Raw genomic sequence first — 19,384 nt, 5'->3', positions numbered from 1 at the left:
ATTGCTAGATTAAAATATTTTGTGGAAATTAAGTTGAGGTTGTGGAAAAGTGTTCGTAAGTACATGGAATGCACATTTTTGCAACTAATTTAAATTTTATTTAAATATCCAGTTATTTGATGTATTTTAAAGGCTACTGCAACATTCTGTAGTTTTTCTTTGTATAAGCTTTGGGTAAAAAGTGAGGGAAAGAGAGGGGGTTTTGTGGTGAAACTAGTGGGAAGAAACCATGCACTAAGTCTTCTTTAGCCTTTGATCAGGTGGCAAGACAAACCCTCTCTGTCTCTCCCATTTTCATCACAGCTCATGCTGGTGAGGTCAGCCTTACTGTAGGTTGACCAACTTCATGCGTGACATGTTTGGCCTGCCCTTAGTCTCTCTCTCTTGCTCCACAACACTGTAAACAGGCACTGCCAAGACTGCCCGGTCTGGTGTAGGTGAAATTGTCCACTGCCATCAAGTAGTGTGCTCATTTCTAATGAATTTCAGGCTTTTGAGTGCCCTTCAGGAGAGCAAAGAGGCACTGAAGAATGAAGAAGTATTTAGGCAGACACTGGAGAAAAAGTAACACCATCATGAAATGAATAATGCTACAGACAAAAATAGAGAAGTGAAATGAAAGAAAAGTGAAGAGGAAAATGAAAGCAAGATGTATTGAACAGGGAGAAGGAAAATACTCAAAGGGAAAACACATGTTGCTAAAATGAAGAAACATATGACGTATATATATGGGGGGAAGGGGGTAATATGTTTCTTCATATATATATATATATGAACAAATAGAAGAAAAAATCATGGATGGGATAGAAAATATGATGGAAATTGTGAGGTATGAGTCAGGAGATAGAGCCCCTTCTAGTCATGATCACACAAATGAGAGCTGTGGTTTACAGCAAGGTCTTTTAAATCTGTGGAAATTGACCTGTGAGTCTTCATTTCAGAGGTTATCTGCACCAAAGATTTTAGCGCATAATGAGTCACTGTGTTCCTCTGGTACCACTTTAACATTACCAACAATCTGCAGCATTTCTTGGGCCTAACTAAGGGCCAAAGAACTGGAACATGTGAGAGCTGTTCTTACACCTTCCATTTGTGTTTTAAAGCTCAAAGAGCCTGGCCTAATTACAGGTCTTGTCAGATTAATTTTTTTCCCTCTGTAGTGTCACCAGTAGTCCTCCTGAAACATAAGGGATGTGCTCTGCAGCTTTGTGTTTTAGAGGTTTTACTAAAATAATATCTAGCAAAGAAGACATTTTCTGTTGTAGATTAAATAAATGTATGTTTTCAAAATTAGTGGATGTAGTGTGCAGAAGCTAAACTGAAAATAATTGGAAAAAAGCCTGTTCCCGTTCTCTAACGAAAGCGGTCTGAATGCTGAGAAGCCACACACAATAGGGTTAAGTTCCATTATGTGGCCTGTGAAACTATTTTGTATTGTCATCTTCCTACCATCTGCAAACAATATCTGCCCATCATGATCCTATACGTTATATAAGGATAGCCTGAGGATTTTAAGGAGGGACCACAAAGCAAAATCCTGCTTTAAAACAACTGCATGCTGGACTGACTTTCATGTTTAATAAATAAATAAAAATTAATTTGTCCATGAACTATGGAGCCACTTTTTGTTCTGCGCTGCTCTAAAGAAGCAAAAAGCCCTATAAATCTAATGCAACCAGTACAAACGGAATGAAATTCTACCCCTGCTAAAGACAGTGAGAACTCCACTGTTGACTTTTAAAAGGTTCAATAATTTTCCCACTAACCTCAGTTCATTCTGAGTTATCATGAGTCCATCTTTCTCAATACAGAGTTAACCCCTGGGCATTTCAATGGTGCTTTATCCTATTAAAATAAACACATACGACTGTCTAGGTCACTGAACCTCACTGTCAGCAGTCAGAGGCCATCAGCCATTATACTTTGTCTAGAAGGATGCACAGAATGTCTCCACACTGTATAAATTACAGTAATTTTCAAACCTACTGCAAATCAAATGTTTCTGGGGGAAAGAGCAGGAGAGATGAAGAGCATGAAATGCTGTATCAAGCTCATGGACTGCTTAATAACAATCTAGATAACAAGATAGAAAATGTGCATTTTAATCTTATGTTTCACAGGGAAGAAACAGGCCAGGCAAGAGTATGGCCCTGCTCATGCAGGTGACTATTGCTGATATAGGTTTGTAACAGTCTACAATTACTTGCAGCCATAAACATAAAGCAGTTGCATTCAGTTTTTACAGAAATTATACTAGAGCCTTCTTCTGCACTGCTTTGCAAACCACAGCCAGCCAGCTGGCACTAAGAGAAAGAGGCTATGCTCTAGTTCTTTGCCCCCCACAGCACACTGAATCATTTCTCCCAATTAAGGGAAAGTTTATTTTAAAAAGACTGGGGATCCCTTCAGATCTTTCGAGAAAGTTTGCTGCACCACGCTTACTTTGTACCTCCTTGAAATATTTTAAAAAACAACAACAACAAACAAACAAAAAATCTTCCATTTTTCTTAATGTCATGTTGTATTTAAAAGGATTCCCAAAGGTGGTTTACATTTCAGCTGTGTGTGGTTGCAGGGGCACAGGTACCACAATATTTTTACACTAAAACCAGGGGAAAACAGTGAAAATTGTGGGTATTTTATTACAGACACATGCAAGGGAGAACATCAGAGCACTGTTCAGCATAGGCTTCAGGTGCACTCTGTGGCTTCTGACTGTTCAGAGCTGCGTGGGGAATAGTAGTTCTCAGTAGCAGACACATTAAACCTAGACCTGTTAACTTAAAACATGAAGATGAATAAAGCTGAGGTATTTATAATGAGGTACGAGCTCTACATGCAATATGCTTGGCAAGAGGGGCTGTTCTGTGTTCTGCTGCAACCTGCTAGAGAGAGAGAAAGGAGTTGATGGGCAGTACAGTAAAAGGGAAAAATGTCTGTCTGCTTAAATGTCTGTCCTGTAGAAATTATGTGGTGATAGCTCCATATTAATATTGATTCTTCTCTAAAAATAAACTGGGATGTTATTTGAGCTTCTCCAAAACATAACATGCAGAAACTACGAGAAGCATTAGGACAGAGCAGTGAAGGAGAGAGAGAGAAAGATCAACCCACTGGCCACGTTTGGAGCTACAGTTGCTCAGATTATTCAGTAATTCTTCTTAGAGCAAGACCTCTGTTTTGTCTAGCTGGAAAGTAACAAGCATCCATCTCTGAAGAGCAACAGATTGACCTTTTTGATGATTAGGGTTTTTCAGCACTCGAACAAAACTGTGATCTGGACATAACCAGCTGGAGGCTAAGGAATGAATCAGGACTATTACTCAGCACTCCCAAACAAAAGTAGTTTCCCTCAATTTTTCCAGCTTCCTCAAGTTTCTTTGGATTTGCTTCTTACATATGGCAAAGTATTGATCTTTCTGGAGTGCCCTGAGAGTATAATGCGTTTCCGCAATTTTAGGTATTAAGGTTTGGCCTCACGTCATAGAAACTTGCAACAGTAATTTGTAAAATCTGGATGTGATTCTCCTTGATGGCTAGCAGCACTGGAGCAAACGATTAAATACGTAATCTGAGTGACATGCAGAACTCGAATGGGAACCTGACTTGGGCTGTAAAATCGAAAGGTGCATATTTCACGGGGGCCGCTAGATGGCAGTAACGTAACTCTCACAACTGCGGCTCCGTGGAGCTCCTGGAGGAGATGCCGGGCGCTTCACAGCCTTCCGGAAATCAAAATGTTTCACTGAAACTTCTCGCCTACCTTACAGCTCGCCTGAAGGTCCTCATCCTCATCACCCAGAAGGCGTGCAAGTGTAGCCTGCACTTTCACACTTCCGGGTTTGTGCAAATTGGCCTGGAGTGCTGTTGCAGGAGCACTGGATGTTTTCTGTTCAGCGGGACAGCCACATGGGGCTGGCTCTGCTCCCTGTTTGCAGCTGGTATATATCACTGAAAGCCATCTGAAAAATAATTAAACACTTTCCTGAAGTTACTTTGCCATGAAAGCAATTAAGGTAGTTGCAGAAAAGGTATTACACAACCATATTCTCCAGCCTGACAAATTTAAGAACTGGTGAGAGCACAATCTCTGTGCTAGGATTTGACCAAGTCATGAATTTCTTCATGCCAGCATGTCCTTGAGAATTGTATTATGGAGCAAGAGGGGTGGGGGAGGAAAGAACTCTGCAGAAGTTCAGTCTTGGTTTCTCCTGGGCTGGTGAACTTGTCAGAGCAGGAAGGAAGATCAGCTCCTGAAATGATAAGTGGTCTGCAGAGAATACCGCCCAGATGATGACTTCAATTTTGCATATTTTAATTGCTAGCTCTTCTTCCAAGGAGACAAGTTTTCCTGGCCTGCTGATATTGTCTGATGTTAGTGATGTGCAATCCATGTGGTAATGACTTTACCACACGGTCAACATTTTTCAAAACTGATTTTTTTTTACTAGAATATTTCCTGTTTGAAATTTTTCAATTTCCAGCACCACAAAATATTTTTCTTCCTAAGAAGAGTTCCTCGAAATACTGTTCCTCATTTGAGGAGTTTCTTTGTTTGTGTTAGCAGTTATGCTTTATAGACACTTTGTTTCAGTGGGTCAATTTAAAACATAGGGTCATGATCATAGGTTGACATGATGTGCTACAGCAGATAAATTACTGAAAAGGAAGAAAAGACAAATAAGGTTAAAACACTCAGGAAAAATATATATATGTGTGTGCATGCTATGAAGATGAAGAAGACAAGAGCAAAGATAAGAGTATTAAACAATGATAAAAGGAAACATTATCTAGTAGCCAAGCCATGAGGCTGTAAGTCAGAAGTCTCATGCTTTTCGAGCTGTTTTCTCACAAGCCCAGGCTATGGAACTTCAGACAAAGTCTCTTAAAACTTTGCCTGAAGAGCTGTCACTTTTGCCAAGGGACCCGTACCAAAACATGCATTTATAAGATGATAGATGATAACAGTGTTGACTCACATTTGTTTCTTGTACTTTTAAAACATGCTTGAAACACAGCTGGGGGCTTACCATCGTAGCAAAACGCAATTGTTTTTTAATGGTGTTACAATAGAAATAGGTCAGAGCTGAGTCATTTGGCACTGGATCATGTAAAGGCTAGACATGTCACTAATTTCACCCATTTAAAATGTCAGTTCTGAGGCACTACAGAAAAACAAGGTTATGCCACAGTACTAAAGGAAGATAAAAGGGGAATGAAATAGACCCAGTGCAGTATTAAACATTCAATTTATCATGTGGTTTTAAAATGCTAGAAAATGAAAGAATTATGCTTTAGTCTTTATTTATTTATTTATTTTTTGGGTGGGGGGTTAAGACACAAATTGGTTTCAAAGTTAGGTCAGATGTCTGGGCAACCCAGAAAAATTTCTCCAATAACTGATTTTTAGATAAAATTTATTTCTTTCTGTTGTGAAATCCTAAAGCAAATACACTCAGCTCTCTGAACAACTAATATTTTGGTTAATTAGATCATCTGTAAACCATAAAACTTCAGCTTTCTGAGGTGAAAATGATGATCTGTGGTTGCTTCTTCTGTAACTTTGTCCATTTTACCAGCAGTTAGGTCATTGCTCATTGCTTATTATAAATCATCCTCAGCAAAATGATTAAAATATTAATGTTAAATACTATTTTCTCAGTCCTTTTGTGTTATTATAATTTCTTGGGTGTTTGTGTTCACCTTTAGGTGACTTCTCCATTTCTTTCCTTGCATTTGGAAACCATAAAATACATATTACCTGTTATCCTACCCTATATCAATAACAGAGACACGATTTGACCAAATTTTTATGGTTAATTTCCCAAAATGATAGCAATTTAAAATCCTTACTATTTCTGGCTAGTAGGACCTTTCCTGGGGAGAATATCTTATTTCTGTGTTAATAAAAACATCTTCTATGTAGTGTTGTTGCAGTTTGCCAAAATGTATGTGTATTTTTTCATGATTTTTTTTTTCAAAAACAGGAGGTAAGGAAGGAACGGCAAAACAAACTTCTATTTTTCTAAGACTTCTTTTCTTTTGCTTTGCTCATCCATACTAGGAAAAGTGAAAGTCAGAATGGCAAATCCTAGCAACAGAAGAAAGAATCCCTTTACTCACACAGGGAGCAATGCATAGGCAACAAGAATGTCAACTACAAAATGAAGATGCATCTTCCCACAAATGCTGTCAATTGGCCCAGAAAGAATACCACTAGGCAACAGAGCTGATTTGTTTTATCTAGATCAGATGTCAGTCTTACTCTTAAGTCTGCAAACACCACTGTGATACAGGGTGTGGGTGAGATGTTGGTAGGTAGGTGGGTGGCCATGTTCAGTTTAGTTTTGCTCTTCTCTCTGTCCTTCTTCCGAGTTCCTCTTCTCTGCTATTTCTCAAGAATGATGGTGGCTGTGGAGCAAAAGTGATTTCCATCCAGCAAATCAATCTGCAACAGTCTTAATATGAAATTCATCCAAGATTCTGGATCCCAAAATTTTATTCCACCAATCTCCCATCTAGATCCCAGGCACTGAAATGATTTGGGTAAATAGGGCCTGAAGAAGATCACAATCTGTCTCATTTTTCAGAAAATGTAGGGAGGCTTTGGACTGCATGAAAAGAAGCAAGGACAGCAGTTTGAGGAAGGTGATTCTCTCCCTCTTCTCTGCTCTTATGAACCCCCACCTGGAGTACTGCGTCCAGCTCTGGGACCCTCAGCACAAGAAGAACCTGGACATGTTGGAGTGAGTCCAGAGGAAGGCCGTGAGGATGATCAAAGGGCTGGAGCATCTCTCCTGTGAAGACAGGAGGGTTGGAGTTGTTCATCCTGGAGAAGGCTCCAGAGAGACCTTATTATGGTCTTCTGGTGCCTAAAGGGGGCCTATATGAAAGATGGAGAGGGACTCTGTAGCAGGAAGTGTAGCAATAGGACAAGGGGTAGCAGTTTTAAACTAAAAGAGGATAGATTTAGATTAAATATTTGAAAGGAAATTCTTCACTCAGAGGGTGGTGAGGCACTGAAAGAGGTTGCCCAGAGAAGTTGTAGATGCCCCATCCCTGGAGGTGTTCAACTCCAGGCTGAATGGGTCTTTGAGCAATCTGGTCTAGTGGAAGGTGTCCCTGCCTATGGCAGGGGGGTTGGAACTGGATGATCTTTAGGGTCTCTTCCAACCCAAACTATTCTACGAGTTGTACCACACAAGGCCAGCTTGGCCCCAGTTGTTGTGGAAGTCTGCAAACGTGCCTGTATCACCCACTGCTTTGCCTTGTGAACTGCCGGTCTGGAACAGTTGCTTTGAAACCAGTCCTCTCTCTGCTGATGATCACTGAGGAAATATGATTTGGCTTCCAAGACTTCTAACCAAAACTTGTACCAAAGCATAGTTTACCCACTACTGATACTATGAGCAAAGTCCTGTTGTTGAATAGTGTTCTTATTTTAGTTGATAGAACAAGTCTGAACATCAGCAAATACTGCGTCTTTTGAAACCTAGTAAACTTGTCAAGCCTCTTGTCCTAGAATCATGAGATTACGTGAAAATCAGTGTTTAAGATGAAAGCCACCTGATTATAATTGTAAAGTAAGAATATGTGCCTTGAGACCTTAAAAGATGTTTCAGACTGTATATGTATTCGATTTAATTGTTAAGGCGATTTGTTAAGAAGAAATATTCTACATCCGTAGCATTTTAAGGACTGGTTGGCACAGCCCACATCTCCACTAGATGATGTACCTGCTGCCTGTAAAGCAGCCGTTCTCCCCAAACACACTTTCTTCTGCCAAACACAGGTTGAACCTGCATCTATCCCCACAGTCCCTGCCAAACGTTAAGGTGATGAATGCGCTGGGGCTTCCAATGTATTCCAAGAGGTGGAAAAAGCTCATGGCTGAGGCACGAAACTGTGCCTCGGTGGCGGTTCTCCTTGCGGTGGGTCGTTGGAATGGAGGCAGAGAAGTTTTTAAGGAAAGAAAGTTCGTATAGAAAGTGTTGCTTCTTTTTTTTTTTTTTTTTTTTTTGGGGGGGTGTTTATTGATTGATTGAAGGGGTGTGTTATATTTATTTATTGATTGATAGATTTAGTGAAACGAGCCGAAGGCTTCCCTCAGGAGCTACCTTCCCGTACCGCTGAATCTCAGCGGGTCGAGCCGATAACGGCCGCCAACTACCGCCGGTGGCACGAGGAGGAGGAGGAGGAGGAGGAGCAATGGCGGCTGCCGCCCCGTGACGTCACCGCCGGGCGCCGCAGTGCGGGCCCCGGTAGCCGGCGTCGTGGTCGTGGGCGGTCATGGTTCGCTTCGGGCTGACCGTCGTCCGGCAGTGAGTACCGCCGCGCCGCCTCCTCCTCTTCCCCCTTCAGGGAAACAAAGCCTTTGTCTCCGCCGCCAGCTCTTCTCCGTGCGGGAGCTCCGTCAGCCCCACGGCCCTCACCTGCAGCCGGGGGGGGGTGCGTTGACGGTGCCCCGGGCCCCGCCGGGGACTGTGCGGCGCTGCCGGGGCTGTGCTGGGTCCGGAGGTGCTGCTAGCGCCGGCTGGGCATGGCAGGCTGGCGGAGTGGGCTTTGCTTAAGGCACGCTGTGTCAGGGTGGTTCAGTATCGACCGAGTACGGTGTTACACGTAAATTTAGTAAGGGCTATTTATGAGCTCTTAGGTCTTGTGACCGTCCTCCTGCCAAAAGTTCTCTGGTGGGGTGAAAAGTTCGTTTAAGAAGGGTAGGCTAACATTTCTGTTGTGAAATGTTAAAGAACTGGTATTTGTGGCTTCTTCAAAATCACTAAGGCAAGCTTCTCTTTCAGGCTGTCGGGGATATTGACAGAGACCAGTGGTTAACGGGACTAAGTAGCTCCAGCTCCCTCCAAATGAAAGTCAGCTTAATTTAAGTTAGCAGTTACCGAGCTAGCTCCAGCTCCCTCCAACTGACAGTAGTTAGCTGTTTAACTTTATGAAAACCAAACTTTCTTTTCATCTTCAGCATAATATGGCTTAATAGTTGATTAGTGCAATTGGAGCAACAATTTCCTTTTTCTAATTTTCCTCTTAAAAAGAGTTATTCTTCCCTTCCAGACCTATATCCCATGACTTGGTGCTCTAGTTGCAGCCTTACTCTTACATCATTTAGACAGCACGAAAGCCTGAAACAGTTTGTTAAACTTGAGATCTTCAGGTGGGACTGTAGGAGGCACTTCAGAAAGATACAAGTCATTCATCAGGAAATGGGTTGGTGTTAACTTCGGCTGTGCTTGTGTATGCTGTGCTAAATTAGTGCTCCTTGGAAATCTGCAGATGCTGCTGTTTCCCACCCCCAAGTTGATGACCAGCAGGATGGACTCCATCCACCCTGATGCATTTTCCTCAGGAGGCTGAAAACAGCTGTCAGGGTGTGGATAGAGTCTGAGGAATTAAATTGTTGCCCTGTGCACAGGGATGTTTAGAGTGTGCTGTAAAAGTGTTCTCTCTTAAAATGCTTGCTTTCTGTGATTGGTTATCTATTTGGGGCTCGTCTTAAGGACTTCTGCCCAGCAGTGTTGATAGGTATTTAAAAAGCAAGCAGCATGTTTGGCCCTTAGTACTGCAAAAACTTAAGCATGTGACATTTCAGTCAGGTGAGGCGTCTCAACAAAGCATGCTTAAACTTATTCATGTTAAGTTTTTCCTACTGAATATATCTTCACGTGGTTTTAGTTGTTCTTCTCTTGCAATATCCCCAGTTACGATTTTCAAGATTAAATATTCTAATTTTGAAAGCAGGTTATGTTCATTCTAGTAGTTCTTCTACAGCTCCGGCATCTTATGCTGTGCTTCTTCGAGGTGTGCAGGCTGCTCTGCTGTCAACTTTGATAATTGCTTGAATTGGCTTCCCTCTAAAGCACAGGGGTCCAGTTGAGTAGTAAATACCTCTCTTAAGAGGACTACAGAGTCTTCCTACTTCTCTCTCTCTCCAATATGACACTGTAATAGATAAATTATGCTGCATTTATGATGAATTCAAGAGATTGCTTTACTTCTCTTTGTTCCAGGTAGGTTTGTCTTAGTAAATATTGATGGCGTGATTGAGGCTGATTACTTGAAAATTGTTTTGTTCTATGGTAAAATCTTCAAATGCATCTGTTTTTGAAAGGAGGCTGTGCTGTACTGTGCTGTATGTCGTTTTTGATATTCAGAATCTTCTTCTCCCTTTTTTTTTATAATATAATAATGTTATTGAACTTTGACTAAATTATTGAGTCACTTTTTTGTCTAATGTCTTTCAGTGGAGAAACAAGATTCAACAAAGACAAGATACTGCAAGGTTAGTGTCAGTTACTCTACTAGCTTCTTGGAGATTGAGAACTACTCTTCCCTACAAAATGAAAAATCCCATAATCAACTGCTAAATATTATGACAGAATAATATTGAATACCTTAGGCTATTAAAATATTTTTATTTGTAGATGGGAATATTAGCTTGATAACTGTAGAAGACTACAAAGATTCCATGTCAGTCTCTGCAGAATGCCACCGAATAGTGGTACTTTTCTGGTATTGACAAAAGTGTTACATTTCCTTTTGCCAAACAAGAAAAAAAAGTTACTTGTAATTGAATGAAGTGATAGCAGCACCTGTTAAGGATGCCAGAATGTCACAGACCACTGTCTTAAGTCTCAGTAGTTAGTATCAAGCCTGAGAAAAGGGCTTATGCGACTTGCATGAGTAGTGAGAGCAGCAGCTCTGATGAAGAAGCAGCTAGGTGCACCTTCATGCAACGACTGGAGTTAGTAAGGAAGAGGCAGGAATAAAGGTCATGTTGTAAAGGATGTTGTTGCCTTGAGGTGGTAATCTGTCACCTGCAAGGAAAAAAGAAAAGTGAAGATTGCGTAAATGTGCTTGAATGTTCAATCCCAGCTCTTTCTATGACAACAGTTTTTAGAAAAAGCATTTAATTAATGCTGGCTCACTCAAAGACCCAGAACTGAAAACTGTGAGCTGTTGTAGGAAAACTGAGGCTTACAGCTACAAAGAACCTTGGAGGCTTTTACTCTGAGTAAGTGTATTTTATTCAGTGCTATGTGCTGTGAAGAATTGTGCTTCTGGATTTTCCTACCTCTATTTTGACATTGCAACTTAAAGTAGGCAATACAAGCGTGGACACAACAATTTCTTACAGGTTGGTCCCTCTGCCACAGTTCTGGGTGTATGAATCAGCCAGCACAAAGGAGCACACCTTTGTCATTAACGTTGGGTCACCAAAGTGCTTGTTTTCTCAGCACTGTCCTAGTGCTCTGTGGCCAGTTAGCTTCACAGACTATTCTATCTGAAAACCATTTTTGTAAGGGTTACTTTTCAGCTAGATTTGTTAAATCAACACACTTGCTATGCAGCTGTGTGAGCATTAGTGTCAGTATGCAAGGTGGAGCAGGGGAGAGGAAGAGGCCACAACAGACTGTGTTTACATCAACTCTAAAATTCTTGTGAAACTGTGTCTTTGGCAAAGAGTGTGTGCTGCTTTCCACATCACACAAAATCCCATCTTGTTGCATCATTTCTTCAGGGCATTGTTGATATTGGAATGGGGAGGAACTGCCATTTCATATTTGTTAGGACTTGCCTCTCCTGATGTGTGTGTTTTTCCATGGGTGTATTTTAGTATCAACAGTTGTATCTCAATTGTATTGTCTGTTTTTTCTTATTTACAGTGGACAAACATTTTCAGTTTTAATTTCACTTGAGACTGACTCCTCTAGCAAGGAGCCTACCAGAGCCTACTCTAAAAAGGACAAGTGATTTGAAATGACTACTCATGTTTAGAAAGTGTAGGCCTCTGTCTTATGTTTAAAAGTTTTTTAAAAAATTTCTTATGCGAATACCTTAATTTCAATATAATCAGTAAATGATCCTTCTGCCTTTCTAGTGTGTGCTCCCTTTCTTTATACTGTGTGACAAAGTTTAAGAAAGACCAGAGGAATAGTCACTTTTACAAATGGTTGACTCTGCTGAAGGAGACGCATTTTATAATGACTGAGCAGATTCTCTCTGCCAGGTTTTCTAAGCTGATAAATGACTTTAAATTTACTTGTCTTAATGTTGATGGGTTTTTGTTTTGTAGGTCAAGGAGTAGATGAGCCGCTCTCTGCAACTGGTTTCAAACAAGCAGATGCTGCTGGTTTATTTCTCAGTAATGTAAAATTTACTCATGTCTTTTCAAGTGACCTCCTTCGAGCAAAGCAGGCAAGTGCTTCTTGAGGCTACTGAATGTAAATATTAGCCTCAGATTTTGGTGTTTATTTGTTATTGATGATACAAAAATAATACAGTGAAGGAAGGCCAAAGGCTATTTTAATAGATTTAAAACTGAAGTTTGAGTTGTGTAGAATTCCAGAAGGCCTCTGTGAATAAGGGAACCAGTGCAAACAGCACACTGATGAAGGCCAGCTTGCAAGATGACGTCGTGTTTTTGTTATGGATTTTCCGTTATTTTGTGTGTGCATAGACTCTTGTTAAAAGTGATTGGGATTCAGAGGTAACACAGACCAAAGTTGTTTTTTTTCTTTGAAGAAACAAAGCAAATTGCTGTTTGCACTGTCTTATGTATTGTAACTACTTGTGGTTTTTTTTTGAGAAAGGCAGACCAATAAAGGCAAGATCAAGTCTTGCTGTAAAGTCAGTGCAAGAACCATTAAATGTACAGAGCTGTTGGATTTTGGCAGGAATGTAATACCATACCTCTCACCTTATGTACTATTTTAATAGATTATTTAAAGATATAAAATAGATTATTTAAAGAGGAAACAATGTTAGTAACTGAGTGGGTTTACGTGTGGCTTTGTATACAAGATTACAAAATGTTCAAAAAAGTTAGGGAAACAGAACTTTTATATGTAGAGGTGTCGAGCTGCTAGCTGTTCTAGGAAGGTCACATCTCCTATGGGAGTCCTATCCTTAATTCTGTTTCCTGTTACTGATTCTGTGATTTCAGGAGACATAAGGCTTCACATGATTGAAACTAAGAAATTTATGATAGCCCTAGTTTCTTGCTTTTTCCTCAGTTGTACTGCTACAAAAGTCTTTGAAGCCTTGTAAACCAGATCAACGAAATCTAGGATAAAATTTCTTCATTTTAACACAGATCATCTTGCTCATCTGTTTTTGCAGCACATAAACTTGTGAGACCAGTGACTCATAGGCTTGTAGCAGCATAACTTAGGCAGAAAACAAACTAGAGAGGTAGGGAGGAGTGCAATAATTAAATATTTATAAAATGCATAATAATGGCATCTTTTATTAGAGAAAGCCTTTTCCATGAGAAGTGTTCGCGCACTTCTAAAGTAGAAAGCAGATCTGAATTTGTCCTTTGCATAACAGCAACATGTTTTGCCATTCTTTTGGAAAGCTATCCAGACTTTGCGGAAGCTTTTCCAAAGACGTGAAGAGAGCTTCAATTTCTATTTGCTTGTAACTCCCTTTTTTGGCAGCTGCAGATCTATGAAGGGTGCCCTTTACTACACTGTCACTTCATTGCTCAAGTATGAGAGGAATGTACAAGTTCCTTTGAAAAAGGGGTGGGGGTGGGGGAACACTCAAGCCTGAGCAGGGTAGGAGAAATTGGGGATGTATGCAAAGAGAATTGTACTAGCTGGGCAGGGATTTTGAGCACTAAAAGAGATGCACAGTGAACAGGTATAGGACAGGCAGAGAGAGAGAGGCTTTGCAGAGGAGCATGTTTGACAGAGTTAGCCTAGTAAGGAGGGGTCAAAGACTAGCTCCAGAAATTAGCAGTGTGGAAGAGAGCAGACAGACCTGGAATGTGAAAATATGAAACTCAAGACATCCAGACATTATTAAAAGCAAACTGAGCCCTTTGGGTTTTCTCTCTCTCTTTTTGGCCATGCTGTCAAAAAGCAGGTGAGTATAATCCGTTTTTTTAAGCATATAATCCAGTGTGCGTCTCTTTCCTGAGCATCAAGACTGACACTTCTGTATATTGCCAGCAAACACCCTCCTTCCTCTTAAGTGCTTCAAGAGTATTTGATTTCTGAGGTGTATTAAGTAGCCATTTTCCAGAAAGTGATTTCATTCAATAGATGTTATATTGTTGGCAGTTGGAGTAACTGATCAGTTTTTAGGAATGGGCTGCTTGCAAGCATGACCCACATACTACAAGTATGTGTTGGCATGATTGCTTTGTGAGTGGCAGTATACTCAAGAGGAGATGTGGCTTTTATCCCAATAAATCGTGCTGCTGATATGCGTCTAGCTGCCCACCTTTCATGGGTGCTAAGTGTCTCCAGTTATTATGGACTTTAAATTGGGAAAGAACTTCCAGAAGATTGCAACATTTCTGCCTTTTGTGGCATGACACAGGCCATATATGCAATTCTGACAGACGCTATTAGCTGGAAAACTTTTAATCTTGTGTACTTGGGTTTTTGGGTACTATTAATGCAATCCACTTAGACTGTGGTTTTGTAAGATGGTTTAGGTGTTGATGTGACTGTATATTCACTTTTTAGACTGCTGCCACAATTATAGGAAAAAATAAGTTTTGCAAAGATTTGGAAATCAAGTATGATGCAAGACTTCGAGAGAGAGTAAGTGTCAAAAGAGTTTGTTTTAATATTGAACAATTTGAAAATGCAACTTACTGCTGATCTTGACTTATTAAATAGTAGATTTAACAGTGGAGAGCACTATATGATGTGTACTTAATAATTAAGAATTGATTTTTTTTTTTACATGGGGTACTATAAATAGTTTGCCTGACTGCAGAATTCTGAAGCAAAGCCAAAATCTAGTGGTAGTGCTGTAACTGTGGTGTTCTGGTGATTTCAGTATTGAATGACTTGCATGTGGAGGGAACTACCTGAAATGTAATAAAAAGCTTAGCTATACATTCTAGCCCCATATATAAAATGTTAAAGGTGTTCCCTTTGCCTCCCTTCTCTAGCCTGATGGCACAACCTGATGTGTTTTTAATCTGTTTATACCTTTTCATTTGCATGAAGACTATTGGAAGACTTTCTGCTGGTCATGGAACCATCTGCTCTCCTGATTAGCCCCTTTATCTAATTACAGGCGTAATAGTACCTCCTGTCTGTTTTTAACTATGTCTTGATCAGAATAAACTCAGATGCTGGCTGTTTCTGCTAGTATGAGTCACCCTTCAGATGCTACACTGACTGTGTCAGCTGAATTTTAAATACTGAAATGCTACAAAAGCAAAAATTGGGACTGCATATTGCCTGCAGGCAAGTAAGTGTTTAAAGAGCAGAACCTGATTGTAGCATTTCCCATTTTGATCTCTTTCTCTGACAGAAACTCTGGTTCACCCCCTGAAATCAGCAAGTGACATGCCTCTCAATCTTCTTTAATTGCTTAACCACCGGGTGTTTTCAAATATATCATGGGCTGTGATACAGTTTTACAAAGAATAATCTTAATTTTGTTACTTTTTTTTCCTTTCATGGTGTTTGGAATTGATGTATAGAAATGCCAATATGGTTTCTGCAAGCCACAAATTGTAAGGCACTGCTCTGGATAACCGAAATTAAGTTCGAATAGCATGAGAAGAAACTTAAGCTTAAAGGAACAAATGTCATTGATCCTATTAAGAAAGCTTTATTATCTTGTGCCTTGCTTTCATGGGAGAAGTCTGGAAAAATCTTTTAAGATTAGGATTTACTTTTTAGTAGTTTCAGAGCTTTTGTTTCTTCACATCGTAATGTTCTTAAATTGCAAGCTTCCCTTTAGAGAAGGGAACTGAGAGTAGACTTGTTTCAGTACACTTAAATTCCTAAGACTGTAATAAATTATTATGGCTGCAAATTCCATGTCCACAGCATGGAAATCAAAGTATCAGTAATAAGCACGTATTTGTTTTCCAGTTCTCAGTGTCTGGATCTATGGAACGTAGGTAACTGAGAGTTTGGCAGTACAGCACAAGTCCTTACTTTCTCAGAATACTCACAACTGTACTGTTTTCACTGTCTTCAGTCCTTCTAAGAAAGGACTAAAGCTTTCTGCTTGAATGTGTTTTTCATCTGTTAGTGGTAGTGAGGTATTAATCTTTAGTGGGAGAAGTATTAATCTGTTTTGCCACTGTTGAGAGATGTACTTTGGAAATATTTTCAAGGTAAAAAATGGTAGTAGACATCCACATGTATATCTTTTAAAATATATTAGATGATAAATATTAACTTATAATGTGACTACTAGTGGTCCAGAATGACTAGTTGGTATATATGGGTTCTTTTTGCTGTTTCTCATATGGGCTTTGCATTTGGAGGTCTCAGGAATAAGTGTGTCATTCAAGATCATTAATTGCATGTTCTGAGTCCATTAGCATATGTTCTTAAGATCATTTTCTCCTTCCTTGTTTTCTAAAAACTCTGTCCACAGCAGTAATGTGTGCCCTGAAAAAATAGGGGGGTGGCCCTTTGGTTATTTTTAATAGATAAAGTACTTATGGTGTTTTTTTCTTTTACTCTTTGTCCTTTTCAAAAACTTTTTTTTTAAAATGGATTAATTCCGTCTTGTGGCAGTTACAGAATTCTGTAGATAAAAATATTTTTTGCTTGTGAAAAATAATTCCTTGTAGTATTTTTGCAAGTGAAAAGTACATGGAGTTTATCCTCCTGTGAACAGCTATGTACAGGGGTATTTGCAATGCAACCTCAGTTATGAAGACACATGAATCTTGTATACTAAGAATGAGTGTCAAGAATATAAGAAAAGAATCTCTAGTCAAAGATCAGGCTGAAAGTAGTGTTTTGAATGCTAGCCCTTTAAATGAGATGCTACTCTTAATTTATTTCTCTACCCAATGTATATATACTTCTAACCTAAATAGCAGATATAAAGATACCTTTTCCCCCAACGTTGGGATTAAATGTAAAAAGTAGTTAAACCTGCACATTACACTTGAGAATCTAGAAAACAAAGCTGGTGGGAGATGTTTGCATTGGAAGTGATAGTGAAGACGTTATCGTGCTAAACCTAGTCTTTGTAACTTGCCTCTTACAGAAATACGGTGTTGCAGAAGGAAGGCCTTTGACTGACCTCAAGGCTATGGCAAAGGCTGCTGGAGAACAATGTCCTGCATTCACACCTTCTGGAGGAGAAACGCTAGATGAAGTATGGTATTTATGTATTTGTGCCCTGGTTTCTAGGCTATTTCATTAGTGCAGATACAGCTATTGATTACTTAGGAACATTTCACTGAAAGTTTAGTCTAACCAAAGGACTTTTTCCAACCATTTTTCCAAGCTAAAAACACCACTTGACCTAATGGTTGTCCATTAGGGAGTCTCTTTAGAAGTAAAATATTCATTCTGAGATTGACTCTTCATTAAGCTCTCATATGCAGAAGGATGGTGGCAATTGCTCTCAACCTTGGCTTTGAAGGGCAGAGCAGTTTTCACAGCATTCACTAGCTTACCTGTGCTTTCAGAGTCTTGTCTGTGATGTTTGTATTTTATCTGAAATAGTTGTATCTGTGTTTTCTGAAAGCTAAAATCTCTTGCATTCTTCACAATTTACTCTTCTGACCTTTATTTTCTCTTTAGGTAAGAGAACGTGCAAAGGATTTTTTTGAATTTCTATGTCAGCTAGCTGTTGAAGTGGAACAGAAAGAGCGAGAGATGCATGGTGCAGCAAGCAGAAGCTCAGGAACATCTGAAGAACAGTCAGTTTTCCCTTGGACAAATCACTGCAGTCAGCCAGGACTTAGCTCTGATAATGGTGGAGCTTCTAACGTATTAGATGCCAATATCTTAGTGGTGAGTCATGGAGCCTACATGAGGAACTGGATTGGTTATTTTGTTTCAGATCTCAAGTGTACTTTACCAGCAAACTTAACAAAGTCTCAGTTGTCTTCTGTCAGTCCCAATACAGGAGTTAGTCACTTCATTATAAAACTTCAAAATGGAAGTAGATTAGAACCTGAAATCAGGTGTGTTTGTCTTAATCAAGACTCTCACTTGGTGGATGTGGGAGCTGAATGTGTAGCTCAGAAAGTGTTTTAAGAGTTTTTATAGGGGGGAGTGGTTTTCAGTCACCATTATACTAAGCTTGGGAAAGGTATTTATATCGACTGGAGTTATTGGCACTAAACTGCAAGATTGAAGACACGCAACTGCCTACCATCTTAAAATAACATTCAGTTTGCATGCTCCTAGTACATGTATAAGTTGGTGCTGGAGGAACAACACATGTTCTTTATGAACAGTTACATCCAGTCACTTGCATGCCTGCTCCTACAGTGAATACTTTTAAACTGTTTTTTGTTAGTCCATAAATATTTTAGTTATCTTCAGGTAAAGCAGTTGGGGCAGGGGAGGGTAACGGTACCTTAAAAAATGAACTATACTGTATTCTTGTTTTATTACAAAATGCTATATTGTAGTATTAACACTTGTTATTTTGAAGTAATTTTTTGAATGCAATAGTATAACTTAAAAAGGGGTATTGCCTAGTGGAAAAGGTTGGTACAGAGTCAGATGACACATTCCTGGTTCTGATACTAAATAACTGTGAGACTCTGGGCAAACCTCTTCTCCATTTTCCCAACAGGGATGATGATATACCTACCTCGCAGGAGTGTTTTGTAAGAAAATGTTAGTGTGGTTGAGACCTCTGTTGCAGAGCACTGTACACAAACAAAGTACTTATTTTTAACTGTAAGCAGAATGAGGAACCTCATGCGCACATAGTTGAAACAATGGCCTCTATTCCAAAAAACAACCTTATCAATATGGTAAACTGTACCTGACTGGAATCCTGTTGTCTGTTGCAGTCATATACTTAATGGATGAATATTTTTGCCTAGAATTTGGCAACTTTGATTGCTTGATTGTTGATGACTGATTGCATATAGCTGCTGTTAGTGCTGCATACCTTCCCCACTGGGGTGTTTGTAGCGTTACTGTGCAAGCTTATCTGATTTATGTTATTTATAATCTCCACATACCTTTTCTTCATTTGCGTATTTAAGCCTGTAAAAATGAATTAAAGGCTCCTGAACAGAACTCAATTTTTTTGTATTTACTTTGAAATAAAAGTTCTTGTTAATAATACTCTATGAAGCCTTGCTCAGATAATATAGCTTCTGTTTTTTTCTGAAAAACTCCAGGCTACTTTTTTAATAATTAAGTAGAGCACTTGTTTACTCATGAAGGGCTGATGGATTAGTGCTAACCTAACTCTTCACAAGAAAAAAACACTGGTGTTAAAATGGTAGAAATACACTTAAACTACTTGCAACTGTATGAAATTAACTGTTTGACTGAAGTTTTAATTTTGTGTATTTTTTTAATGTGCTGTCGCATACTTTAACCGATTTGGCTCCTTTGTCTTGAAGCAGACACTTGAATTTTAAGGAGCAAAGAGAGGTTGCCATTGTTTGGTTGAA

At 39.5% G+C, this 19,384-nt stretch overlaps 1 protein-coding gene across 4 annotated transcripts; it reads left to right on the top strand.

Annotated features, from left to right (window-relative positions):
* The first annotated feature begins 8,213 nt into the window (after positions 1-8,213).
* On the top strand, positions 8,214-19,049 carry TIGAR (TP53 induced glycolysis regulatory phosphatase). Of its 4 annotated transcripts, none has more exons than XM_035545930.2 (6): positions 8,214-8,321; positions 10,254-10,291; positions 12,086-12,207; positions 14,490-14,567; positions 16,999-17,109; positions 17,541-19,049. In XM_035545930.2, exons 1-6 carry the CDS (start codon positions 8,290-8,292, stop codon positions 17,997-17,999), a joined length of 840 nt encoding a protein of 279 aa, XP_035401823.1. In that variant the 5' UTR covers positions 8,214-8,289; the 3' UTR covers positions 18,000-19,049. The 4 variants fall into 4 exon arrangements, with proteins under 4 accessions (XP_035401823.1, XP_035401825.1, XP_035401824.1 ...); XM_035545929.2 differs by lacking the exon at positions 8,214-8,321 and adding an exon at positions 9,967-10,019; XM_035545932.2 differs by lacking the exon at positions 14,490-14,567.
* The last annotated feature ends 335 nt before the right edge of the window (positions 19,050-19,384 follow it).

The sequence above is a fragment of the Cygnus atratus genome, chromosome 1 (genome assembly GCF_013377495.2).
Source record: "Cygnus atratus isolate AKBS03 ecotype Queensland, Australia chromosome 1, CAtr_DNAZoo_HiC_assembly, whole genome shotgun sequence".
Classification (NCBI taxonomy): domain Eukaryota; kingdom Metazoa; phylum Chordata; class Aves; order Anseriformes; family Anatidae; genus Cygnus; species Cygnus atratus.
This window is presented reverse-complemented; position numbering and strand designations above follow the sequence as displayed.

What these genes read in the sequence shown, in the direction of transcription:
- TIGAR (XM_035545929.2), top strand. Translation starts at nt 9,979, where the DNA reads ATGATGAATTCAAGAGATTGCTTTACTTCTCTTTGTTCCAG. An exon ending in CAAAGACAAGATACTGCAAG is followed by an intron (nt 10,292 to 12,085) that starts GTTAGTGTCAGT and finishes TTTGTTTTGTAG; the next exon opens with GTCAAGGAGTAGATGAGCCG. An exon ending in GAGGAGAAACGCTAGATGAA is followed by an intron (nt 17,110 to 17,540) that starts GTATGGTATTTA and finishes TTTTCTCTTTAG; the next exon opens with GTAAGAGAACGTGCAAAGGA.